The sequence below is a fragment of the Eretmochelys imbricata genome, chromosome 11 (genome assembly GCF_965152235.1).
Source record: "Eretmochelys imbricata isolate rEreImb1 chromosome 11, rEreImb1.hap1, whole genome shotgun sequence".
NCBI classification, from domain to species: Eukaryota; Metazoa; Chordata; order Testudines; family Cheloniidae; genus Eretmochelys; species Eretmochelys imbricata.
Window position 1 is genome coordinate 18,827,048 of NC_135582.1, and position 27,695 is coordinate 18,854,742.

General features: G+C 39.4%; 1 protein-coding gene across 9 annotated transcripts in view; it reads left to right on the top strand.

Moving 5' to 3' along the window:
• The first annotated feature begins 654 nt into the window (after window positions 1-654).
• R3HDM1 (R3H domain containing 1) overlaps window positions 655-27,695 on the top strand; it is a 104,397-nt gene continuing 77,356 nt past the window's right edge. For 5 of the 9 annotated variants that reach the window (XM_077830460.1, XM_077830451.1, XM_077830455.1 and 2 more), the window contains exons 1-5: window positions 655-789; window positions 1,798-2,008; window positions 12,939-12,980; window positions 13,453-13,542; window positions 25,872-25,986. In XM_077830460.1, coding sequence (XP_077686586.1) covers window positions 1,838-2,008; window positions 12,939-12,980; window positions 13,453-13,542; window positions 25,872-25,986 — 418 coding nt within the window. In that variant the 5' untranslated portion in view covers window positions 655-789; window positions 1,798-1,837. Of the gene's footprint in view, window positions 790-1,797; window positions 2,009-12,938; window positions 12,981-13,452; window positions 13,543-19,803; window positions 20,000-25,871; window positions 25,987-27,695 lie in introns of those variants that run through there. The other 4 variants (XM_077830454.1, XM_077830457.1, XM_077830452.1 and 1 more) reach the window with 3 other exon arrangements.

A 27,695-nucleotide genomic window follows, 5' to 3' on the forward strand; every position in this document is an offset into this window, starting at 1 on the left:
AAACTGGCTTGAGTGGTTATAGGATGGCTTTTAGAGTCCCGATATTCCTTCAGTAAGAGTGTTATGGTGAAATATGATGTCTGTCTGCGTTCACTTGTTTGTGTATCTTGGGAAGCATGTAGAAGGTACCTGGGGTGGATCCGTGAGGGATGATGTGGCCTTGTAATATGAATTGCATATGGTGCTTTTACAGGAATAATCCTGCCAAGAATTGTATGAGTTTCAACTGCCAGTAACTATTTATTTATTTTTTTCCAAGTTTTATATTTATATTTGAAAGAATTCTTTATTACAGCCCAATTCCAGAAAATAGCTATGTGCCTTAGGGACGTTACTTTGTCCTGATGTAACTAGACATACTGATACGTTTATTATAACTACTTATTAATTTGTACTTTGGGAATTGCTTACAAATTGGTAAAAAACATTACAGCTTCTTCCAGTTTAAATAAGTAGAACAAAAATGACAAAATTGAATGGAAATGAAAAATGCTAACTTTGTTTGGTTTTTAGTTTTACAAGAAATATTCCAGATTTTCATTAATGGAAGTTATCAGTGGAACTGTTTTTACTGTTTTAGGCATCTAAAAGGGATGGTATTCTTGATCCAAGACAGTATAGTTCAGTCCAGGATTCTACACTGGTGACAAGGACATGGGACTCCTCCTGCCATATTCCAGATGGTTCATTACAACTGACATCTTGGTTGACGACTGTGAAAAGGACCGTTGGATTATTTTATTTTATTTTTGTGGGAGACCACAATTCCAAATCTGTAGGATACATCAGGTAATAAGGAACAAGTATTGGATGTGACTGACATAAACTGTGCTCTAGATTTTTCTATTTTTAATTAAAACCCCTCAAATGTAAAAATAAAATCAATGTTTTAAATTTAAGTTCATTCTACGTAGGGTGATTGTGTGTGTGTGGGGGGGGGGGGTTTGGGTTTTTTTTGGGGGGGCAGGTTGTGGGGGGGGGGTTGTTTTGTTTTGGATGAAGTGTAGATTTATTGTTTTCATACATTCCTGACAACTGGCATTGCAAGAAGTTGTGACTCGGGTAGGATGGTGACTTCAGATATTTATTTGAACTATGGAATGTTTATATTATTCTTGTACATCATCATCTAATGTACTGTTTCTCCACCATTGTAATCATCAATGCTGTCTCTGTTTCTGGTAATTAAGAAATTTGCAGTGACCAGTTTCATTACCTTTGACATGTAATGTCATATCTACAATTGTTCTTGTCGACTGTAGTTGACTGGGAAACAGACAATATGGAAGTTTTCATTCAGTTTGTGAATCTTGCACGGTAGTTCATTTTGTTGGCTTACTGACCCACCAGACCAGTTCCCTATAGTTTTTCAAATCAACATTCTGTCTTTGAATTAGAGGAACTTCAATTTCTTACATTAGAACTGAAACCTGGTGGTGTATGTGAAAACGCTGATGTATAAGATATATACAGGGAGTTAGTCAAGGGTCTACCATGATATACTAGAATAAACTTTTAGTTCATGCCTTTTTTCTTTTGTAATGTGCACCTATAGCATGCATCTGGATTAAGGTGATAGAACTAAAATGAATGCTCGTTCATGATGACCCAAGACATGAGTGGGGAAAAAAATAAATTGGTGGGGAAAATGTCCTTTTGGTGGCAAAGTCTGTTGAAAGTACTCTGTGTGTGTGTGTGTGTGTGTGTGTGTGTGTGTGTGTGTAAATCTTTTTGAATTAGTATAAAATTTCAGCTCAATAGAGTAAATATACATACTTTTTCTTTCTCCTCTTAAAGGTTCCTTATTTCCTGTAGAATTTTAAAGTAACCTTCTCTAATGAGGATGTCTGATACTGTTACTCTAAATGATGAAACTGATACAATGAATGGTTCAGAGGCAGAATTTAAAGACACAACCCCAGTCGAAAACCTTATAAAATCAAGAGACCATGAGCAGATTCAAGTAGAAAAGGATGAAAGTTGTACAGACAACAAAAATGATGTGCCGGTAAGAAGTCTCTCTCCTTATTTTTCATCAGTATATTATGGTAAACACAGTTCTTTCTCTTTCTCTGCCACTACGCCTTGTGATTGACTAAGAAATATGTAATAAGTAAAGGCCAAGCAACCTTCATCAGTTCTGGTGAATCTGGAGGATAAAATCTCCTCTATCACCCCCTCTAACTCCTATTTCTATCAATACGCATGCTTAATGGTCAGCTATTTTTGAATAGGTTAGAGGCAAACTGCGAGTTTCTCACTGGAGGAAAAACACCCTAGCCTTTTATCTGTAGTAGTATTTCCTTTTGAGCTCATTTGAACTTGTTGCAGGAAGTTGAGTTTTCCATGTTGTAGAGGGACGAGGCAACATCTTTATTTTGTTTTTATTTCCCCATTGTCAGTATAGACATTATTAAGTTGAGCATTTACTTTGTGGTGAAGTTACCATTGATGTTTGTTTCTTTTTAAGCTGTTTCCCAGGTATTCTGATTCACAGTTGTAGTGCTAAAAGTTGTGAATAGGTCCTGGCATTCAGTTTTATTTAGGCTGAGAAAATACATGTTTTTAAAAACTCCATAATTCAACAAAACAAAAATCTTCTCTTGAAGATTATTCTGGGTGAAGGAAGCTCTGGTGTCTGGTTCAACTGTGCAAGGTGCTCTCATACAGGCCCTGTACAAGACTATAGTAATAATGCTGTGACACACTTTAATTTGAGTTTAATATCCATTTAGCTTCATCAAGACTGAATCCAGGGTTGGGGCATGGAGGTAGCAAGAAAAAATAACGTTGTAAAAAACCAAACAAACTGGATACCCTTCATCTCCCATGTAGAACATGAGTAATATAAGCCACTACTAGTAAATTGGCCCAACACTAGCCAAAGAAATCGCTAGCTGCTATCATTGCTATGCTGGTTTGCCTAATCAGATACCCAATGGGGATCTGAGAGAAATATATCTCTTTTAAAAATAAACAAAATTAAACACACAGGCAGTAGAGTGAATGGTAAATATTCCTTTCTTACCACAGCATACTTTTAGTCTTGAGAAGTGGCGTTTGAAATTCAAATGATAGGTAAAATATCTCAAAACAAGCTGCTCTGCACGTTCAGGTCCTAGTCTAGGCAAATGAAAAGCCACATGTCCCCTCGTGTGCGCCAAAGACAATCTATTTGTATTTCTGTAGTCCCTAGAAGCCTTGTCATGGACTTAGGCTGGAGACTTAGTACCTGTCATACTAGGTAGTATACAAATGCACAGCGAAAAGTCCCTGCTCCATACAACATTACAGCCTTGCTAGTTAATGTTTAATATTGATATTAAGTGTAGTGTCCACAGACGACAATCACAATCAGGGTTTTGTGGTGCTAGGTACTGAACAGTTGTATTCAAAGAAATGGTCACTGTCCTGAAGAGCTTACATTCTAAAATGATAGGAGGTGAGAGGCAACATATATGTTTACTGTACATTCAAGTGCAGATGAAGACTAACCAGAGAAATTATTTGGTGAGAGAGTCAACTGAGACATACTCTGAGTTTTGCAAAGTAGTTTTTAGTCAAATGTTGATTAGAAATAGGTTCACTTTTTAGTTCTCTTATTTTGTTTAGCAAATACAGAACTTCAGAGCTTTTTCTAGATAACACCTGTAAAAGAATTTCTCTCCTAAATTAGGATTCAGAGTAGCAGCCGTGTTAGTCTGTATTCGCTAAAAGAAAAGGAGTACTTGTGGCACCTTAGAGACTAACAAATTTATTTGAGCATAAGCTTTTGTGAGCTTATTCTCAAATAAATTTGTTAGTCTCTAAGGTGCCCCAAGTACTCCTTTTCTTTCTCCTAAGTTAAGTTCATTTTACACACTCTAGCAGCAGCTTGATAAAATTAAATCCCTTTGGCTAGATTTCCAGACCTGAAAAGCTCTGAAAGGTGTGGCTTTCATGTCCAATCAGTTAGTTAGTGCTACTGCTCCTGTGCTGGACAGCACAGAAAGCAACCTTTCATGAGGAATATACCACTGCTGGGGAGAGTCAGTCCTCTCACAGCATCACATTTGCTCCCTTGAAAACTTCTTCCACAACTTCCATCAACCACCCATTATTAGGTAAAGTAGCCAGAATATTATTGCATGAAGAATAGTGGTTATTTTAATGCACTCTCTACACTCACTTTTCTTTGCTCCCTTCCTTCCCTAATGTAGTGAAATTGACTCTTCCCAATTCTAGAAGCCAGTGGTGACATTTTGAAACTAAATATCCATGACAGTAGGGATCCCAATACCAGAACATGTGAGTTGCAGTGTGACAACTAATTTATTTGCACTTCAAGCACAATTTGAATAAGAAAAGTGACTCATCAGTCTCCTCAAGAGTGCCTGAATTGTGTTGCCTGTCTTCTCAAGTAGTGTATGAATAAATTAATCAAATGTAGTGAAAATCACTGGAGAAGACCGTTTTGGATCCATTGCTACATTGTTTGTTTGTTTTTTTACTGTTGGTCATTTGCTGCCCTTATCCCTTCATACCCTTTGCCTTCAACTGCTCCTGCAACTCTCCCAAAGCTTTCAGGCTGCTTGGATGCAGCTGAGCTGCTGTAAGATCTCTAGTGTAGCCATGCTAAGCTGACAGGAGAGAGTTCTCCTGTCGACTTTAATTAATCCACCCGCAATGATCAGCAGAAACTATGTAGATGGGAGAAGCTTCCCCCCCCCCCCCATAGCAACATAGTGCTGTCCATACCTGCGCTTAGGTCAGTGTAACTTATTTTAGAGTAACAGCCGTGTTAGTCTGTATTTGCAAAAAGAAAAGGAGTACTTGTGGCACCTTTAGAGACTAACCAATTTATTTGAGCATAAGTTTTCGTGAGCTACAGCTCACTTCATCGGATACATACGAGGAAGTGAGCTGTAGCTCACGAAAGCTTATGCTCAAATAAATTGGTTAGTCTCTAAGGTGCCACTGGTACTCCTTTTCTTTTTAGTGTAACTTACGTCGCTCAGGGGGGTGGCTGATTGATTCACAACCCTGAGCGAGATAAATTACGTGGTATCCTTTGTTCCTTCCATCATACTGGCCTCTTGGCCTAGAATTTGCGCCTTATCCTGGAGGAGCAAGTAGTCTCAGTCCATTCAAATCCATTCTTAAAATCCTCTTCTCTGCTCAGCCTACAAAATTAATCTGCCAGCAAAATCACATTACACTTGTGTGTGTGTGTGTGTGTGTGTGTGTATTTATTTATTTAAAAAAAATTAAAATTAATTTACTCCATGGCTTGTGATAAAGCCATTGTTTAGTTCATCTGTTTAGTTGAAGGGCAGGAATTAAGTTCTCCTCTTTTTAGTAGAGCACATAGCAAATTTGCTGCTCCAATATATACCCATTTACTTATGTTGTAGAAGGGGCCCACCCATGATTGTAAGGATTTAGCATAGTGAAGCCTTAAGTTTGTAATTTGGGAAGGACAATCACCTTTTAAAGTTGTCTAGTTTTTCTCTCATGACCCTCAAGTTGTTTTTAAACAGGCTTTGAAATGTGAGGCACTTACGTGCCTCACAGTAGTTTTACAGAAAGAATCCATTAGAATATTGTGCTTGGGTATTCTAATTTCTTATTGGTCAGTGAGTGAACTAATAGGGACATGAGTCTATACAGTAAAAATATTGTATGCACAATTATTTTGAGGAATAGTATATTTTGTCAAAAGATGCAATTAACACATTTTATGAGTTGCCTGAAAACTTGATTGTTCTGTTCTCCGTTACGCTGTAGCAATCCTACAATATGCACCATAATAATAGTAGTAATTATTTTAATATTTATTAAAAATGTGGTAGCACTAGAGCATTCTGCTTTCCAAAAAAGAGAGACTCTCTCTGCCCTAAATAGCGCATAAGTTATCACAAGATTTTTGCTTGAATCCACCTTGTAGTCTATCGGTTAGAACATACGGCATTTTTAACCATTTTTTGAAAAATGATTACCAGGAATCATTCATGTTGGCTTATAGATTTTTACTGCATGAAACAGCCTGTTTTAATGTATCTTAAGGTTTTTATGTTGTACGTGGGCTGCAATCATAAATACACTGTCATCCATGCATTAAAAATAATTGTTAATTAGTGAATGAGATATTACCCTGTGAATAATCAATCACAGAAGTAACGTAAAAACCCATGCTGGCACTAACAAAGAAAAAATGGGAATGGAAGGCTCTCGCTGTCTATTTCAGATTGGGGAGGGGGATAGCCTCATTGGGGAAACTGGTGAGAGAGGTAGTGGAAAGGAAGCAGTGCAAGTGGTGGAGGGAGAGCTTGTGCGAGGTATGGAGCTAGGGCACTTAAGCATGCATTATATAAAATAGACAAGACAAATTTTGTGTTAAAGATTTATAATTACATTTTGGGGTTTCAATGACTATGTAGATTTCTCAGTTTCTTGACAGAATTAGATGAAATTTTAGAAATCTAATTTTTAAACAAATATCTCTTTCTGTACCTGGACTTCATCCCTTCTCTCCAACACAAATTCCACAACCTCCATCTCTGGGTGCCTTAAATACCCCCTTGTTTCTCCTTCCTTCATTTTCTACCTCTGACTTTTGTTTGTTGGTGGGGGGGGAGAAGGGGTGAAGCCTTTTCTTCTAGACTAATCTCAGGGCTCCATCTTCCATGCTGTTAAATGCGTCTCCATGTATCTATCAATCAATCAATAAAATCCTGAAATCACAGCCATTTTCGCTGTCTATGATTAAATAAATGAGACAGAAATGCCACCTATGCATTCTTGCCACCTGGTCAGCGCTCCTCAGTGTGGTGTGGTGTAACTTTCGTGACCAATTTTTGCTCTCCCTCCCCATCCATCCCATGACTACATTCATGTAACACAGTGCTGAGTGCATTAGAAATGTCTGTGAATAAAGTGCCTAAAAATTTGTGAATATAATGTGAACTGCATGTCACTTGTGTTGTTGATATGTCTTAGCCTGTGTCTGCACTAGGAGTGCCTTACTTGTTTAAGAGTCCTAGTATACTCTGCCAGTCAAATGCTTGTGCCGGTATGGTAAAACCATTCTCCATGAGTGAAATAAGCTGACAGCTTTGCCAGTGTAGCTGTCTCTACACTTCAGACTTCTGCTGGCACAGCTAGATAAGCCAGAGAGCACACTTCTTTATACCCCTGACTGACACAGCAGTGCCTGTAGAAGTCTGTAGTGTGGGCCTGTCCTTAGTCACAGTGTCTTGTGGTTTGATTATGGAGAGTTCATGTGTATATTTAGTCAAATAAGGGAATCCCATCTGTTGTTACCTAAACTGATCTCTTCACCTTTTTATTATTTGTTCTGTTCGTCAACGTGGTATCTGCACTGTTATTTTCCGTATCCACAATCTGAGAATTATCCTGTACATTCTTATTGCCTCCCCAGCACAGTAATATGTATTGAGTTAAATCTCACGTAAGCAGAGAGAAACAGACTGTAACTCTCTCAAGATAAGTTATTTTTTGGTGACCAATGAATGTATCTGTATTTGTGCGTTTGGATATCAAAATCTTGCTGTTTCCACCTGAAACTTAAGGCAATTGTTACCTTCTGTGCACAGTTGTATTTCACAGTGTCTTGAGACTTGCTTAACTTTTTAAAATTATGCTTGATACAGGGGCTTGAACTGGATGATGAAGAAAGTGCTTTCTAACACTGGCTATTTAATTTAGTTGTAATTGGTTACTGTAACTCTGCTTAATGAAATACGGAGTGCATTTATTGTATTGGGTTTTGTGGGTAACTTCCATGTTGGACTATGTCATTCTTTTGGTATTATCGGCGCCTTTGAAAATGCAGTTTAGTGAACTCCTTGTTTTATGGGGTGTGGTTTTGTGTTCCCAGCACTGATTTATAGTTTCATATGTGTAACTGCTTTGGCTGAGCCTTTAAACCCTGAATACATATGGGTAAATGTGCAGATGTAATAAAAGCTTATTGTCAGAGGATGGAAAACATTTCTAGTTTTGTGTGAATTTATTTGATTACTTGACTCTCTCGTATAGGCTTGCAAGCTGGTCAATTGTCCGGTTATCTGACTATGGCCAAATATTGTTAGATATTCCAACAAGAATGCCTTGATGCAGACAGCAGCCTATGTCTTTGATAGTATCATGGTGCTTACTTAAATGTCTTGATAACTCAGTTTACTATATGCTAATGCGAGGAGGAGATTAACTACCGGAAAGTTAAGCATCTTGATTGGACTCTTCAAGAATAAACATTTATATGTATATGTGACTAGGGTCCCAGGGGAGCCACAATGGGGTTACTTAATTAGGGCAAACTGCAAAGAATGGAGCAGACAGTCCCAGATATGCCAATACTTAGATTTACCAAGCCCTAACAAAACAGCTTCTATAATACCTTACTGGTTATTTTCCATTGTATGCATCCGATGAAGTGAGCTGTAGCTCACGAAAGCTTAAGCTCGAATAAATTTGTTAGTCCGTAAGGTGCCACAAGTCCTCCTTTTCTTTTTACTGGTTACCAAGAAGCCAACAACAGTTACCTTAAAGCAACCCAGCCTTAGCCCTCCACCCAGACACCCAAGTCTAATATGATGATTACTGAAAGTCTTAGTCATCATATAAGAAAGTTCTACCAATCCCAAAGGATCGGACACATTACCTCCCAAGTTAATGAATATTTCAGCTCTTACCCAAATACACGCTTACAGCCAATCCTTATTAACTAAACTGAAATTTTTTAAAAAAGAAAAGAGTATTGGCTAAAAGATCAGTATACATACAGACATAAGTACAGTTCTGAGATCAGATTCATAGAAGAGATGGTGAGCTTTGTAGTTGCAAAGAGTTCTTTCAGAATTAGTCCATAGGTTATAGTCCAGTGTTCATATTCAGGGTGATCCAGATGGGACCAAAGATCTCAGTCTTATGACTCAAGCTTCTTCCTATATAAAGCAGGGAAATAAAAAGGATCAGGATCCAAGATACCTTTATACAGTTCCAGGCCTTCTCTTGACAGCTTGGAGTCCTTAGGCGAACAATGGGCAATCATGGAGACTTTGAAGTAGATCTGTTTCCTAAGCATCACTGGTAATTAGCTACAGGGATTAACATAAGGCAGTTGCCCATTTTCCACCATGTGCAGGTGATTTGCTATACATTTCAAAGAGATTAATAAAGTGATATCACTATTTTTACAGTTCATTTAAATGTTAAGATCTCCTTTTGATCTCTGAATTAACAGAATACAGCATAGACAGGAACTGTTTGATTACATTAACCTCTAACAAATATACGTAAAAGAATAAATGGACACAAATCAGATGTCAAGAATTATAACATTCATAAACCAGTCGGAGAACACTTCAATCTCTCTGGTCACGCAATGACAGACATGAAGGTCACTATCTTAAAACAAAAAAACTTCAAATCCAGACTCCAGCGAGAAACTGCTGAATTGGAATTCATTTGCAAATTGGATACTATTAATTTAGGCTTAGAGACTGGGAGTGGCTAAGTCATTATGCAAGGTAGCCTATTTTCCCTTGTTTTTTCCTATCACCCCCCTCCCCCGCCCCCGACGTTCTGGTTAAACTTGGATTTATGCTGGAAATGGCCCACCTTGATTATCATACACATTGTAGGGAGATTTCAGAGTAACAGCCGTGTTAGTCTGTATTCGCAAAGAGAAAAGGAGTACTTGTGGCACCTTAGAGACTAACCAATTTATTTGAGCATGAGCTTTCGTGAGCTACAGCTCACTTCATCGGATGCATACCGTGGAAACTGCAGCAGACTTTATATATACACAGAGAATATGAAACAATACCTCCTCCCACCCCACTGTCCTGCTGGTAATAGCTTATCTAAAGTGATCATCAGGTTGGGCCATTTCCAGCACAAATCCAGGTTTTCTCACCCTCCACCCCCCCACACAAATTCACTCTCCTGCTGCTGATAGCCCATCCAAAGTGACAACTCTAGGGAGAGTGGTCACTTTGGATAAGCTATTACCAGCAGAAGAGTGAGTTTGTGTGTGTGGGGGGGGGGGGCGGAGGGTGAGAAAACCTGGATTTGTGCTGGAAATGGTCCAACTTGATTATCATACACATTGTAAGGAGAGTGATCACTTTAGATAAGCTATTACCAGCAGGAGAGTGGGGTGGGAGGAGGTATTGTTTCATGGTCTCTGTGTATATAATGTTTTCTGCAGTTTCCACAGTATGCATCCGATGAAGTGAGCTGTAGCGCACAGAAGCTTATGCTCAAATAAATTGGTTAGTCTCTAAGGTGCCACAAGTACTCCTTTTCTTTTTGCAAATACAGACTAACACGGCTGTTACTCTGAAACCTAACAAATAAATATATATATAATACGTAAACACACAAAAACAAACATTATCTACCAGTGTCCCCGTAAAGGTTGAATCTGGGTCATTTAGCCTGCAAGCTACTTAACCCTTTCTGGCCATGTGTCACAGTATATCTTTATTTGTATACTGGGCGGCCATCCATGTACTTGGTGTTTTACAAAGCACACTAAACAGGTTAAGACACTGTTCCTGCCCCAAAGATGTTACAAAAAGAAAAGGAGTACTTGTGGCACCTTAAAGACTAACAAATTTATTAGAGCATAAGCTTTCGTGAGCTACAGCTCACTTCATCGGATGCATGAAGCTCACAAAAGCTTATGCTCTTATAAATTTGTTAGTCTCTAAGGTGCCACAAGTACTCCTTTTCTTTTCGCGAATACAGACTAACACGGCTGCTACTCTGAAAGATGTTAGTTAGGGCTGTCAATCACAGTTAATGTATGCGATTAACACACAACAAAATAACTAATTTTTAAAAAACAGTTGCGATTAATCACAGTTTTAATCGCACTGTTAAATAATAGTAGAATACTAATTTATTATGGATATTTTTGGATGTTTTCATATTTTAGAGCTTCATTTCATTGTTTCCCATATATTTGAGTTAAAATAACTCCATTAAGTTGAAGTTAAATTGCTTAAAAAGTTAAGTTAAATTGTCCTTTGCAATTAGGCACAAGTCTCTGTATACAACTAAGCCTATTGGACACTACAAAGTTTCATTCTTTTGTTAGTGTTCTAATAAATTAGTGATTTAAGATAACTGGCCACTCGACATTTGACCGATCAATTGACCAATTATTTTTGGATCAGTCAAATGATCAACCCTACTCTAGTATATATGGGTATGATTATTACAATTTCATCAGTAGATGAATGGTTAAGGTCTCTAGTTGCACTGTGGCTCTTTTAAATATCATTCTGTGTTATGCTGAAATACTGTTTTGTTCAACCTGGTACATGATTCATTCTCTAATGAATCAGAAGAGAGACTCCATAATACAGGAATTGAGCATACACTTAAGTATTTTTCCATGTTCAACACTGTTAAAAAAGCTGTACCAACTAAGGCACTAGCCCTTTATTAGGTTTAACAAAGGCCTAATTTGGTGGGGGCAGGGGGAGACAGCAACACTTGGTAACACTTGTTATTCAGAGATACTCTAAGCCTTTCACATGTCCTCATTTTGTTATGATGTACTCTACTTCATTGGGAAAAGGTTTTTTTTTTGAAACTCGGGTGGGAGTTTACTGATGCTTTTAAGATAAGATCTGCAAAAGTGATTTTTTAAAAAAAAAAAAATTGAAGAGCAGACATTACTTTTGCTGAATGTCCAAGTACATGTGATTAGAGGCATTTCAGCAAATCTAGTATCTTAAATTACCTCCTTCACCCTCACTCCTTTCTTTTAGGTCTATGAAGTGAAGTTACCCTCTCTTGTAGACTCATTCCAAACTGATGCCCCACTAGGTACTCAGTTGATGGCATCACGACAGTAGGTTGGAGATAAAATAAATCTGAATACTTTATTCTCCAATTTTCAGTGGGTCTGTAGTATTTTCTTTAAAATGTTGTTACTCCTTGTCTATTAATTTCTCTTCCGCATAAGCAGTTGGGGAGGTAGTCTGCAAAACAATTTGTACAAAGGCTTGCCTGGACACAATTTTTGTACCAATTTAACTATATCAGTTCAGAAACAGCAATAAGCTATACCAATATAAGCACCTTTATACCTGTATAACTGCATCCGCATTGGAGCTTGCACCGATTTAGCTACATCTGTTTCTAAACCACTACAGATAAATTGATGCTAAAATTATCTGTAGACAAGCCCTAAGTAGTGCACACTGTGGAAGAAGTTTGGTAACCCCTATATATTCTAGGAAAGAATAAAGAAAAGGTGGAGTTAAGCCAGAAAGAAAGAGAAGGCATAGCAATAGCTAGAGACATGTAGTAAGTTAATTTTATTTTATATATAAAAATAGACAATTTTTTACTGTTCTTCCTTTAAATGTCAGGTTTTCTGACTGGGGTTCAGGGAGGAGGAAGGAAGAGAGGAAATATTGCTTGGTTAGTGGGCCATTTCCTACTCCTTTCCCTTGTCAAAATAGCACTGCTTCTTATAAACAGCTCTTTAGGTGAGTTTTCAGGGAACAGTAGCAGGATTATAAAACCTACTTTCTTGTCATGTTGTCAAAGAAATTGCCCCATGAGAACTACAAACATAGGACTTGCTGAAGACTGTTAACTGGTCCTGACTTTATAAAGTAAAATAATTGTACAAAACTGGTAAGTTGTTTTTTTTCCTCCCCCCCCACCCCCCCATACCTATGTTTTGCAAGATGCTGAAAGAAGATGAGAAGCCTGGGATTTTTGCCATGGAAAATGGGATAGCTCACAACCGTCAGGTTAAAAACACTTGTGTTTACTTACATGATGATCAAATCTATTAAATAACTACTTTCTTTCTACTCTGCAGATTTTTGCATTAATAAATGTCTCCTACAGTCTAAATATGAAGCTTAATATGAACTCTTTTTTTTGTTGTGCCCACCATTTAGCAGCCAGTCCAGTCTTTTGGACAGACAGGAAAAAGGTCCAAGGTACAGTAGATGTGTGCTGGCATGCTACAGAAGTCCTTCATGCTTGATGAAGCCTTGTCACTTTGTGAAAAATGCCTTGAGTTTAGTTATAGCCTTTATTTTTGGCAATAAAATTTTTTGTTTTGCTTTTGGATTTTTGTCTTGCCTAGTTGTCTGCTTTTGTGGTTTGCCTTTATATTTTTGGTGGCTTCTTATTGCTAGAGAGAGGGAATGCCTTCCCAACGCTGCTGCTTTTATTTTTTTATTAAATGAAATTATTCTGATGATGATTCTGGTGATCTGATGACCTCAAAGCTGTGACTGTTTTTTCCCTTTCAAAAATGATTGACTTTATTTTACAATATTAAACATACATATTCCAGCCAATTCGTTATGCATTTGGCAGTAAATTGAGTGAATAATATCAGTGTGAGGTGTTCTGATGTACATTTGTTTTTTTGACTAGTTTTTAATTAAAAATACTTTTCTTTAGTCAAATACAAAGTTAAAGCTAGTTCGGAGCCTTGCTGTGTGTGAAGAATCTCCACCGCCTCCCACAGCTGAAATATCACAGGACATTCAGGTAAAAATCATGTGACTGAAGCTTCTGAAACCTAGTTGAAGTCATTTGCTCTCCGAAGAATATTGGAAAGACAGACTTACTGGTTGTATGCTGGTGGTGGTGGTGTAGCCGTGTTGGTCCCAGGATATGAGAGCGACAAGGTGGATGAGGTAATATATTTTATTGGACCAGCTTCTGTTGGTGACTGAGACGAGCTTTCAGGCTTATACAGAGCTCTTCATCAGCTTTGTGTATTCTCAAAAGCTTGTGTCTCTCATCAACAGAAGGTGGTCCAATAAAAGATACTACCTCACCCACCCTGTCAGACTTAATAGCCTTCAGCTAGATCTGTTTTAACATGCAAACAAAATGATTTATATTTATTTTTAAAATACTTATTTCACAAATATTTGGCAAAGAATCATGACCGTCCTTTATGTCCTCCCTCTTCCCCGCTTTTTTTAAATGCACAACATAAGAGCAGAATGTCCTTTGGCCAAAGTAGTATTTGTTTTTCATCATGACCTAGAATTGTGGCTTACATTTTTTTGGTTTGGTTTTTGATTTTTAATTCCCAAGTACTTTAACATGTTTTTGAAGACGTTTTAAATTGCTCAGGCACTATTGGAAATCATTCAGATACTAAAGTAGAGAGCAGTTTTATAGTTAGAAAGTAAAATAATTTGCTAGCTTCTTATTTTTAGGAGCCATTTTAAACAAACTGATGTATGTTTCCAGTTTAGCTTGAAGTTCTGCATTTTGGCTTTAACAGTGGTATTGATCTTAATTGCTAGTAACTAAACTGGGCCTTGCCTGAAATGTATAGAGGGAGGAGCAGACCCATGCCACTCCAGTTCCTTCTCAACTGCCTGCAACTCAAGACTGAGTTCTGTAGTGTCTGTCTAATTAACACAGATTTCTTTCTTTCCTTTATTTTATTATTGTTTTCACTTAACATGGTTTGTGCTTTGTGGAGGAGAGAGGAAAGGGAGTGTTCCCCTTTTTCTTTAAGGTTGGGCCCCGCTTTTTGCTTGGGCCTTCTCAGCCAGTGGGTTATACCCAAGACCCCAGAACTCAAGCCTTGCCAGATCTGCCACAGGTCCTTTCACCACAGTGACAAGCACTCTAGATTCCTCCATTGCCTTGGAGAGGCTCACATCCTATCATGATCAGCTCCGGCTTCAAGAGCAGATCTCAAACTGAGGGAAGACTGATTAAAACAGCTGCTCATGGAGCGCCTTCTTAAATCTGGGGGCCCTGACTCTTCCCAGCCCTCCATTGCCAGCAGGCTGAGGCCAGGGGACCGCATCAGTCTCTCAGAAGACATCTAAATATAAGAGACCCCAGTCTCCTTGATAGAAGAGAGAAGTCCCTTCTTATATCTGTGAACAAAGAAACCTCGCATTCTTGTGCGGATACCACTGAGGCTCCTACCTGTCATGGTGCCAAGGTATCAGCATACTAAGAAAGGCTTCTTGTACCTAGAAGCCCACCGCCAAACAGCCCTGAACAACTGATTAGTCAGTACTGGCATCAGACTCTTCCAAGTGGAACGACTCCTCAAGGACTAAAGACTCTGAAGAAATCCTCTTCTATTCATCTGGTACCATCTACCTTCACACAGAGCATGCAGACTGATCATCTGTACTGTCCCCAGTACTGCTGGAGATTTTTCACCCGGAGAAGCAGTCCCCCATCTCACTAGTATTATCCAAGTTCCTCTCTCACAAGAGCCCTCAGACTTTGGAGGAACATGAGTCCCCTATGAGGAGGACTCTCCCTCCCCTACCAGGAGGGTTTTCCCACTTGCACCCATGTGCCAGCTAGAACCAGCAACATCCTCCCCCACCCCCAGTCATCCTCATCCTCATACAAAGGTACTGATGTCCTCAGCTTCACCGCCGGACACAGAAGAGGACAATTTCTCTGATTCAGAAATATTCATCTAAGTCTCCACCGTCTACTCGTTCCATCCTCTTTCCTTCGAGGTGTTCCTGAGGACAAGACCCCAGGAATCCGCCAACAGGAAAACCCCTGGGCCCTGCTCCTTCTCCTCCTCCTTATGCCCCTCCTCAGTGGGATTTTTGGAAGCCTTGTGCCCCTTGCATTGTCCCAGTCTTCAGGGTGACTTCACATAAGATTCTTAGCCACCATCACCTCAGGTCCCTCCATGTCCTCTTCAAGAAGTCCTTGCAGAGAAACAGAAGCCGAGAATAGAGGAGGAGACACCACCATCCCCTTTCACACCAGACTAGACAACCATGCCTGCTTCCCACTCCTCAATCCTATGTCTTAACACATACCTCCAGAGCAGACACCAGAGCCTCTAGTGAAGCACTTTTACACTTTGGACAGGATCCACTCCCTCTTCTGCACTGATGGAGTCGTCTTATATGGAGCTCCCATAGGGAAGATAATTCAAAGACAAAGGAGAGGATACTTACCTTGTACAGTAACTGCAGTTTTGCAACATATTTTGTCTCTCTAGATGCTCCATCACCCCTCTCTCTTCCCCTCAACTTTGGTGTTCTTCCACGCTCTGAGGTTGAGAAGGAACTGGAGTGACTGGGCAGAGCATGGGGAGACAAACGGCATGGTCACTGCTAATAAAACATCTTCAATCAAAAGTGCACAAGTGCATGTGTATACTATCCTCATGTGGAGCAACATAGCAACAAAACATCTCTAAGAACTCCAGCTACCATACAAGATAAGTAACCTCACCTTCTCCCAGTTGTTGAATTCACTTATCCCAACCTGGGAAGGTGAAGTGTGTATGATCAGCCTGCTAGGAGGTGCCTGTGATAATGCTGGATCTGCTGTGCTTTGTTACCTTGGAGAGAGCAGCTCTAGCACTGCTGCTTCTCCTTGCAGTGCCTCATTCTCTGCATCCTCCTCTTCTAGCAGGACTGCTCACTCTGGAGGAGGCACAGGTGCTGCTGCTCCCTGTTCAATATCTTGAAATGGTCTATGCCTATACACCATCTAGCAGCAGGATTTGTTATCTCCAAGTCAATGTGCAGGACTCAGCTCTCCTCCAATTTCATAAGCTTTGCTGCTTCTGTGGATCCAGGTTGTGTGCAGATTGTCACTGTGATGTGGGATGCAATGGTAAAGTAGTGCACTTGCTTGACTTTCCCTTTCTTCTCTTATTTTCAGCCATCGTTAAATGTAGCCAGTTGATAAGGAAAGCTAAAGGCATTAGTTTAAAAAAAAAATCTATGGCCTTAAGATTAAGGGGACAGTAAGATGGAATTTTTTTAATATGAGGAACAAAAGAAATACCAACAATATTGGTCTGTTACAGATAAGGACGTTAAAATTGTCAAAAATGATGCACAAATAGAAGTTCAATAAATATTTCTGTTCTGTATTTGGAAAGAAGCTGGACAGTTTATTAACAGTTTACAGTGATAAAGAAATATTTTCTCTTCCAGCAGTAACTCAGGAGGATGTTAAACAGAAACTGCCAAAGTTTAAACATCTTTTAACTTGTAGGACCAGATAATTACCATCCAAGATTTTAAAATCTGCGAAATCGCTCTCTGTGCCATTGATGTTGATATTTAACAAATCTTGGAATACTGGGGAAGCTCCAGAGGACTGGAAGAAAGTGAAGTTATGGCAATATTTTAAAAGGGCTCATGGGATGATTCTAATAATTATAGACTAACTTTCTTGACATTGATCCCAGGAAAAATCATGGAGAGAGTGGCACAGGATTCAAAAAATCAAGAAATAAAAATATGGCAGTGTAACTTATGCAAGTCAACATGGATTTAAGGAAAGTTGGCTTGTCAAAACAAGCTTGATACAATTTTTTCATGAGAGCAGAAGTTTCACTGGCAAAAGTAACTATTGATGTAATGCATTTAAACTTCAATGAAGCTTTTGACTTAGTATCACATGACATTCTGTTTTTAGAATGAAAATAAAGCACTATATAAAACACACAATGGATTCAAAATTGGCTAACTGATAGAGCTCAAAAAGTAATTGCAAATGGGCAGCCATCAGTCAATGGGACCATTTCTACAACTGTCCCTCAAGGGGTCTGTTCTTGACCTGATGGTATTCAATATCTTTAGCAATCAACTGGAAGAAAACATAAAATCACTGCTAGTAAAGTTTGCAAATGATACAGATTGGTGAAGTGATAAATAATTATAAGGACAGGTCAGTTATACAGAACAGTCTGGATCGCATGGTAGTCTGGGCTCACTTGAGCATAATGTGTATTAATATAACTAAATGCCAAGTCATATATCTGGTAAACAGACATACATATCACACTTATAGGATAAGGGATTATTTTAGATAGCTATGATTCAGAAAAGGATTTAGGGCTCATGGTGGATAATCAACTGGCAGCTAAGAGAGCAAATTCAGTCCTTGGATGTATAAGGAGGAGGATATCAAGTTGAAGCAGGAAGATAGTATTACCACTATATATGGTATCAGTGAGAATATTACTGGAACATGGTGTCCACACTATTAAAGTTGAGGTTGACAATTTGGAAAAAGTTCAGAAAAAAGCTACAAGAATTATTGGAGGTCTGGAGAGCCTGCTTTACAGAGAGAGATGAAAGAAACTCGGTTTATTTAGTTTACAAAGGAATAGGTAAAGCGGTGTTTTGATAAGTCTGTAAGTACTTGAATGGCAAAAATATCCATCTTTTTCAGACTGAAGAGGGAAGTGGGATTGGTATTATTCCATGATAGTCTAGGTTGTTATCTTAATATGCAATGAATTATGTTATAATGTGGACTTTGATATGACCAATGTCTTAGTCAGTTGATAGTTTGCTAGTTGTAGACGGCATTAGCTGTGGAGGAGTGCTAATAAAGCTTAGGCGCTTGTCCTTCTGTTTGTTACTCCTGTGACAAAGTTCCTCCTCTGCCTTGGTGGGTCTTGCGCTTATTTGCGGATTTGCTCGCCTTGGAGCTTCACGGCAGCCCTCAGCTTGGCTATTTTTCTGAACCCACAGTCCAGGACGATGACTCCTGTGTCTGACCAGGAGTTGGGAAGTTTGGGGGGAACCCAGGCCTGCCCTCTACTCCGGGTTCCAGCCTAGGACCCTGTGGAATGCAGCTGTCTAGAGTGCCTCCTGGAACAGCTGTGTGACAGCTACAGCTCCCTGGTCTACTTCCCCATGGCCTCCTCCCAACACCTTCTTCATCCTCACCATAGGACCTTCCTCCTGGTGTCTGATAATGCTTGTACACCTCAGTCCTCCAACAGTCCGCGTTCTCACTCTCAGCTCCTAGTGCCTCTTGCGCCCAGCTCCTCACACACGCACCACAAACTGAAGTGAGCTCCCTTTTGAACCCAGGTGCCCTGATTAGCCTGCCTTAATTGATTCTAACAGCTTCTTGATTGGCTGCAGGTGTTCTAATCAGCCTCTCTGTCTTAATTGTCTCGAAGGTTCCTGATTGTTCTGGAACCTTCCCTGTTACCTTACCCAGGGAAAAGGGACCTACTTAACCTGGGGCTAAAATATCTACCTTCTATTACTCTCCTATAGCCATTTGGCCCAACCCTGTCACACTCCTTAAAACAATTGCTGCAGTCCAATTTTGCAGTACAGCACAAATGTGATACGTTTCATCTTTAAACTCTCTTGCCAGTTAGTTGAATTTAACTTCTTGTGTAATGTAAATTATTTTTTGTGTGGAAAGCATTTCTGAATAATATACTGTATATGCTTAAGCTGTGTCTACAATGTTTTGTTTTCTTATCTGGCTAACATAGAAGCATCTAAAGATGACATACTATTGCAACTTTATGGTAAAAATTAATATCCAATATGGATTAGCTTATAGTACTACATAATGAAGATGTTAAGGTCAAAATGTTGCTTCTTCTATTGCACAAGTGTAACTTTTCCGTAAGGTATGCTATTCAGAGTCCAACCACAACCCTTGGTAAATTGTTTCAGTGGTTAGTAGATTTCTCTGTTAAAAATATATGCATTATTTCCAGTCTGTATTGATCTAGCTTCAGCTTCCAGCCATTGGATCATGTTCTACTTTTCTCTGCTAGATTTGAAGAGCTTGCTATTAAATAAATATTTCTTCCCGATGTAGGTACTTAGACTGTTAAGTCACCCCTTAACTTTTTCTTTTGTTAAATTTAAATATAAGGAGCTTCTTACACCTGTCACTATAAGGTATATTTTCTAATCCTTTAATCATTCTCGTGACTCTTCTCTGAACCGTCTTCAATTTATCAACATTCTTCTTAAATTATCAATACCAGAACTCAACACAGTATTCCAACAATGGTTGCACCAGTGCCAAGTACAGAGCAAAACAGCCTTTCTGCTTCTACTGGAGATTCCCCTGTTTATGCATCCAAGGATTACATTAGCCCTTTTAGTCACAGCATTGTGCTTGGAGCTCATGTTCAGCAGATGATCCATGACAATCCCAAGTCTTTTTCAGAGTCACTGCTTCCCAGGATAGTCTCCCCCATCTTGTAAGTATGGAGACTTTATTCCTAGATGTATATACTTTGTTTGCTTGCACCCAGCTTACCAAGTGATCCATATAACTCTGTGTAAGTAACCTGTCATCTTCATCTACTCTCCCAATTTTTGTGCTATCTGCAAACTTAATCAGTGATATGTTTTTTCTTCTAGATCATTGATAAAAATGATTGCCAAGGTTCCTTCCCCACTCTGAACTCTAGGGTACAGATGTGGGGACCTGCATGAAAAACCCCCTAAGCTTATTTTTACCAGCTTAGGTTAAAACTTCCCCAAGGTACAAACTATTTTACCTTTTGCCATTGGATTTTATTGCTGCCACCACCAAGCGTCTAATAAATATATAACAGGGAAAGAGCCCACTTGGAAACGTCCTCTCCTGCCCCCCCCCCCATCCTCCCAAACCCTACACCCCCTTTCCTGGGGAAGGCTTGATAAAAATCCTCACCAATCTGCAGAGGTGAACACAGACCCAAACCCTTGGATCTTAAGAACAATAAAAAAGCAATCAGGTTCTTAGAAGAAGAATATTAATAGAAGAAAAAGTAAAAGAATCATCTCTGTAAAATCAGGATGGTAAATACCTTACAGGGTAATCAGATTCAAAACATAGAGAATCCCTCTAGGCAAAACCTTAAGTTTCAAAAAGACACAAAAACAGGAATATATTCAGCACAACTTATTTTATCAGCCATTTAAACAAAACAGACTCTAACACATATCTAACTTGATTGCTTATTATCCCTTTACAGGAGTTCTAATCTGCATTCCTGCTCTGGTCTGGGCAAAAACAACGCACAGACAGAGAGAACCCTTTGTCGTCTTCCCCTCCCCACCCCCCCCAGCTTTGAATGTATGTTGTCTCCTCATTGGTCATTTTGGTCAGGTGCCAGCGAGGTTATCTTTAGCTTCTTAACCCTTTACAGGTGAAAGGGTTTTTTCCTCTGGCCAGGAGGGATTTAAAAGTGGTTAGCCTCCCCTTTATATTTATGACAACGATAAATAGCGTAGGGCCAAGAACCAGTCCCGGTGGGACCTTATTAGAAAGCTCCCTGTTCAATGATTCCCTAGTTATAATTATATCTTGAGACCTATCAGTTAGCCAGGTTTTAATCCATGTTAATTTTATATTCTGTTTTTAATTAAAATGTCATGTACCAAGTCAAATGTTTTATAGAAGTCCAAGTATATTACATCAGCACTACTACTTGCGTCAAAAAAAAATCAAATCCTACTCTTCACCCCTTCTTAAATACTAGTGCAACATTAGCTTTCTTTCAGTCTTCTGGAACTTTCCTGGTATTCCAAGATCTATTGAAAATCAACATTAATGGTCCAGTGAGGAGCTCAGACAGCTCTTTTAAAACTCTTCGTTGCAAGTCATCCAGACCTGCCAATTTGAAAATGTTTAAATTTAGTAGCTGTTCTTTAACATCCTCCTGATGTACTAGTGGAATGGAAAGACTATCGCATGATATTAGAAAAGAAAATGATTGAGGATGGCAGTGAGCTAGTTTTGGACTCGTATTTTAATGCATTATGTCTTGTGTGCAGGAAATTCCGGTCTTGTTAATATTCCATCAAAGCTGAGGTTCATAATATTTACTGTCAATAGGAGGAAAAAGCTTTTTGGGTGAGAATCCTCTTTCCAGAAAGCTTCAGGTCTTCTCTAAAACCAAGAGTTTCAAATCTGTTTAGAATGAGAGAGGTGAAATGAGTTGAACTACTCATTTCAAAAGATCACTAACAAAGTTTATTTTGGAAGAGCACATTTTTATTACGGGGATCACATCATTCAAGGCACTACTCTAAATATGCATTGGGCAGCAAAGCCTCCAGAGCATTTCCTTCTATGGACAGACCTAGTTAGAGGAGAAATGATCTATGGTCATAAAGATTACACAAGTGCTCTGTCATATACAGGGTTTATCTGTAGAATTATCCAAGAAGTCATTTTTTTTTTAATTTTATGAAATACTTTTATATTCTACTCAATAATCACGCTGGAAAGGCAATCCCAGACTACTGGGTTGTGCCTCTAGGTTTGGCCCCAGAAACAGTCATTTTGTCTACTTCATAGACTTTGAGTTATACTTAATCTTTATGACTGATAGATTCTTGCAGAAATAACTGATGACAGTACCTCATAAGAGTGTTGAGGCTTTATTTATTAATATTTGTAAAGTACTTTGAGATCCCTAGCTGAGAGGTGCTACAGAAATGCAAGTTTATAAAACTGTATTACATTATACACATATAAAATTTGGAGTTTTACTATTGAAAGATGAAAATTGTAACTGAAGCAGTGAATCCCAGAGACTGACATTTAGTATTAGACCTTTTCAGTTTGGTCTTATGTTACAGGGTGCTTACAAAGAGATAATACCTTATCTAGACAAATAATGGCAAGTGAACAGCTACTTTCTTCAAAAATTGTGTGCTTTAGGATTGTATGCGGCCTCCGGTAAATAAAGATCCTCCTCAGTTTCATAAAGGGAAGACTGTTTCTATCTTAAAAAGAAAAGGAGTACTTGTGGCACCTTAGAGACTAACCAATTTATTTGAGCATAAGCTTTCGTGAGCTACAGCTCACTTCATGCATCCGGTGAAGTGAGCTGTAGCTCACAGAAGCTTATGCTCAAATAAATTGGTTAGTCTCTAAGGTGCCACAAGTACTCCTTTTCTTTTTGCGAATGCAGACTAACACGGCTGTTACTCTGAAACCTGTTTCTATCTTAGTAATTTATTTCCCTATGAGTTCATCATAGTCTCTGAATAGGATTGAGCTTTTTCTCCTTTAAAGGACATATTTTCCTTAGGGGGGGAAAGGCCAAAGGAAGAATATATGAAAGTCGAGAACTATTTTATATGTTCACTCAGTGGCCTGGATTTTTTCCCTGGGCCACCATTTATGTGTGTTGGTTCCAGGGGTTGTGGGTGAAAGCTGAGACCAGGCCCTGAATCCTTTTTAAGTCAAATTCTAGAGCTCTTCAGGACTCAAAGTGGGGATAAATTTTAGGATACTTTACAAGCTGGGTAACTCAGATGACTATTAACAGTGGAAGTGAACAATATCTCAACGTATGTGAACAGACAAGCGAATGAAGAGCTCTGATGGGAAAGTTGTTTTTGCATTTCAGTGTGGATTCTGTTAAGGCAATATGCCTAGAGTAAATATCCTCACCACTGACAGACTAAAGCACACAAGGCTTTACCTAGGGAATAAAAGCTAAACATAGATTTTTCTATAACTTTCCAGGCAAGTGGGTCATACTTCATTAGACTCTTCAGCCTTTGCGGCAAACAAAATGGAAAGCACAGGAAGCTTTCCATCACAGTCCTGGGGAATCAGTGGTGGTAGAAGAAATGCATCCATTCAGATGTGGCATTCCTTTTTACCATTCTCCATTGTTAAGGCAACAATTTAGTCATGGGTATTTTTAGTAAAAAGTCACGGACAGGTTACAGGCAGTAAACAAAAATTCATGGCCTGTGACCTGTCCGTCACTTTTACTATATACCCCTGACTAAAACTTGGGGTGGGGGGGGCTGCTTGGGGGTGCCATGGGTGCTGGGGGAGGGCAGCCCAGGTACTTGGGGTGGGGGGAGGGTGGTGGGCAGCGGCACATGGCCTGGAACCCCTGCTAGTGTGCAGGAGAGGGGTGGGTGGTGGTGGGCGGCCCAGGACCCCTGCCAGTGCTGCGGGGGAGGAGGGTTGGCAGGGCCAGCAGGCTACCTACCTGGCTTCACGCCCACGCTCACCCTCACCCTCCCGCGCTCCCAGCAGCAGCAGCAGTGTTTGGGTGTGGAAGGGGGCAGGGAGTTGGAGCGCAGGATGGGGTGAGGCGGGCTCTGGACAGTGCTTACCGTGGGGGGGGGGGGGGGCTCCCCAGAAGCGGTGACATCCCCCTCCTCAATTCCTAGGTGGAGGCGTGGCCACGCAGCTCTGCATGCTGCTTCTGCCCAGAGCGCTGGCTTTGCAGCTCCCATTGGCCGGGAACCTGAAGGTGGAGGCAGCATGCACTGCAGAGCTGCCAGTCCACGCCTCTGCCTAGGAGGTGGGCGAGGGGGATGTTGCCGCTTCCAAAGAGGTCCCCTTCCTTCCCCCTCCCCACCCCCTCCGGTTAGTGCTGCCCAGAGCCTGCCTCACCCCGTCCCATGCCTCAACTTCCTGCCCCGTCCCACAACCAAACTCTGCTGCTGGGGGGTGGGATGCGGTGGCCTGAGACTCCCCCATCAGTGACCGGTGCAACTGGCGTATGGGCTGCCTGAGCTGCCCCTGAGCCAGGCACATAGGCTGCTGCAAAAGTCATGGAGGTCACGGAATCCATGACCTCTGTGACAAACTCACAGCCTTATCCATTGTTATAGCGCATTATTAGGAAAGATATTAAACAAGGTTGATTTATTAACCCAGATCTTTAAACTGTTGTTGTACATTTTGTATTTGGGATAAGTGTAGAGTAAGCAATTGTCAGGTGAAACCTGGTAAAATTAATGAGGGAGGAGGGGAAATGGTGGTGGTATGAAACTTCTTTCTACCTACTGACATTGTTCTGATTTATAAAAGGAAGTGGAATAGCATATCATAGTGGTGGATCCAAGTCATGCTAACCTGGTTTCCTAGTGAGAAATTAACTATTTCCTTTTTCTAAGTTAACATAAAGACAACAAAGTAGGTAACTGAAGAGCCACCAGTGTTTTTAGTTCAGATGAAGGGAAGAAAATGATTGCTTATTCACATTAAACTCTGGTTTACAATTAGCTGAGAGAGAATATTTTGTGGTGGAAACTACAGGTTTTCAGCCAAATGAATCTTTTGGTCTAAGACATGAATATATGGAGGAGCAAAATGTTTGTGATTAGTAGTGGCAAATACAGAACTTTAGATGTCTATAGAAAAATAGCATATACTGTAGGTAAGTAGAACAATTCAGTATTTATTTATAGTTTTGGTTGTCAGATAATGTAGAAATTCAGCAACATTTGTTAGACCTATTAATTTTCAAATGTTGAAAATGCATAGCAATGCCATATGCAAATGTCATCACACACAAAAATTAAAACTGGTGCTGTCACCCTTACAGGCAGCCTCAGCAGAGATTAAATAGGTATGAAGGCCAAGTTACCCTGTCACCTGTTGGCATAGTCTTTAATTTAGATTAGATTAAATTAAAAAGGAAACTTTTGTGTTCGCTTTTAGGGGGGATCCAGTCTGTAATAGTGTATCCAGTTGTATAAATAAATTCAGATTTTGAGATGGATTACCTGGAAATATACTTTACTAGCAAACCTATATTAAACTAAAAATTCAAGGCATAAATAACATTTGTCAAATTTGCTATTATCTTAATACACTAAACTATTAAAGAAATGTAAACAACTTGTTGGTGAAATTGGGAAAGCTGGTCCCCCTTCGAACCTATTTGTTCAAGTTCTTGTCATTGGTGTTGTGCTATGAAAGTTTACTTAGCATTCTCACTGCACTTGCTTAGTGGAGGGAGTAAAAGCTGGCAGTGAGGAGCCTAATGATCAACTGAGCAATTCACTATTTAAAAAATTGGCCTATGCTATATATTTTCTTAAACACCTAGAACAGTTTAATATAATCGTGAAATGGGATTTGTCCTTGAGATTATGTGCGCTATAAAATATTTAAATGCGTCTACTTTCCATATTTTCTCTATACATTTTGATAAGTTTTTGTTTGAAGTGGGCTCTCTGTTTTTAAGAGGATCTGAAGATACTTACTATACTAGTTACTTTTCCATTATCAACGAACGTGTTTCAAAGCAGTTTTCTGGTACAGGCCATAGCTTACTTAAAATAGTTTCCATCATGACTGATCTTACTTTTCAACAGGAGAAAATTCAGATCCAGTTAACGCAGTCTTTTGAGAAAGAAGAGAAGCCCACAAAAGATGAAACGGAAAAGGAAAAATCCAGTGATAAATTGTCCAGAAAAATGTTATCAAGAGGTTTGTTATCGCTCTGCTTTTAAATTCTATTTTAAGTAAACTATCTAGACGTCCACATTAATAATCTTGAGTGACTTTGATGGAATAATTACTGTGAATAATTCTGCTGTGCTGAAAGTCAAATGCATATAGTTTTTCAGCAAAGACTTCAGGCCTGATTCTTCTTTGGAACCTGACTCCAGGGTCCACTTGTGCATATGTAGTTTCTATGTGTAAGCACAACTGGCACAACTTTTGATGCATTAACATTTGCCCTTGGGTGAACATCAGATCCCCTCTTCTTAATTTTTCATGGTGGTAGTTGAGAAATGGATGGAATTTACTCTGCTCAATTTAGAGAGAGCGAGAGAAAACTGATAAGTCTAAATGTGACTTACTCTTTCCGTGCATCTGTTTGTGGACAGTGTAATTCTTTGTGTGTCTGGAAACAAGTATCATTCATTTCCAGAATCCCAATATTAAGAGGATAGTATGTGTACATAATAGGTGGAGGGAAAATTCAGTGAGAAAAGAACTTGATTTTAACCTTTCAAGATGTAATTGAAAACTTACCTCATTTTTAAAAATAAGGGGGAAAAAATCTCTTATTGGCTCTGGGGCGAGGGAATCTATATCAGGAGGTACCATCTCTTGGGCTGCTTCTCAGTTTGCCGGAGAGAGTACATGCTAAAGCAGACATACTTCCCTCCCTGATGCAGGCTGACATGAAGATGGTGGAGCTGTTGCCTGCCCTTATCCCCACATACCTTTTGGAATAGTTGATTCCAGAGGGGCTGTATGAGGGAGCAGTCCTTGTGCTCCCAGGAGTTTGAGGGCTGAGATTATGCCCTGGCTTTGTATGAGAGAAGTAACTAGGGGAGGAGTCGTCCCATTGTACTACTCCTTCCCCATGTTCACAAGAAGCCAATATTCTTACTGAAATTTGTAATTGCTTTTTGAGAGGTCCCTAAAAGGAAAAAGATTTCTAAGGTCTTCAGAATGAAGATGGGAGTGAGTCAATGGCGGGAGTAAAAACATCCTGCACACTGACAGTGTTGTGAACTGGTTTGTTAAGGACGAGCTATTCTTTTCAATTTACCAAAAACTCAGAGGATAACTTAAATAGCAGATATGCAAAAATAATACAAATTTGTTCCTGTCCCTGGTGAGCAACACTTTATTAAATGGAAAAACTTTGAGTGTATATATATATTAGCTGATGGGTGAGCCTGAGGTTTTAGGTCAGCTTTTGTTCAAATAAATTACCCCAAAACACTTATCCAGACATCTTGACTCAAACAGATTGTACTGCAGTGCCATAAAACCAGTATTTTTTAAATGAAATTTCTATTACTTACTTTTACCATATACTTAAAATTCATAGCAGCCTTTCTCATGTCATTTCAGTGCCTCTTATCCTTGTTGGAAATCAGATGTTCACTTGAATTAAAATAGTTGGGGTACAGGAGTTAACTGAGTGGTTTTTTTTTTTTGTCCTCAAAGCTTGAAATCAAGTTTTGGGTGGTGGCAGAGTGGGGGGAAAGCCACACCATCATGTTCTTTTAACCTAACCAGTGTGTTTATCCTTTCATATGTTCCCTAAACATATCATGAAGGAAATTATTCTCTTCAAACTGATGATGGGGAATTAAAGGCGGAGTAGCAGAATAGTGGAGATAGCCTTTAAACAGTTGCCTATCTTGTTACATGTCATTCGGTAGTTTAAGCCC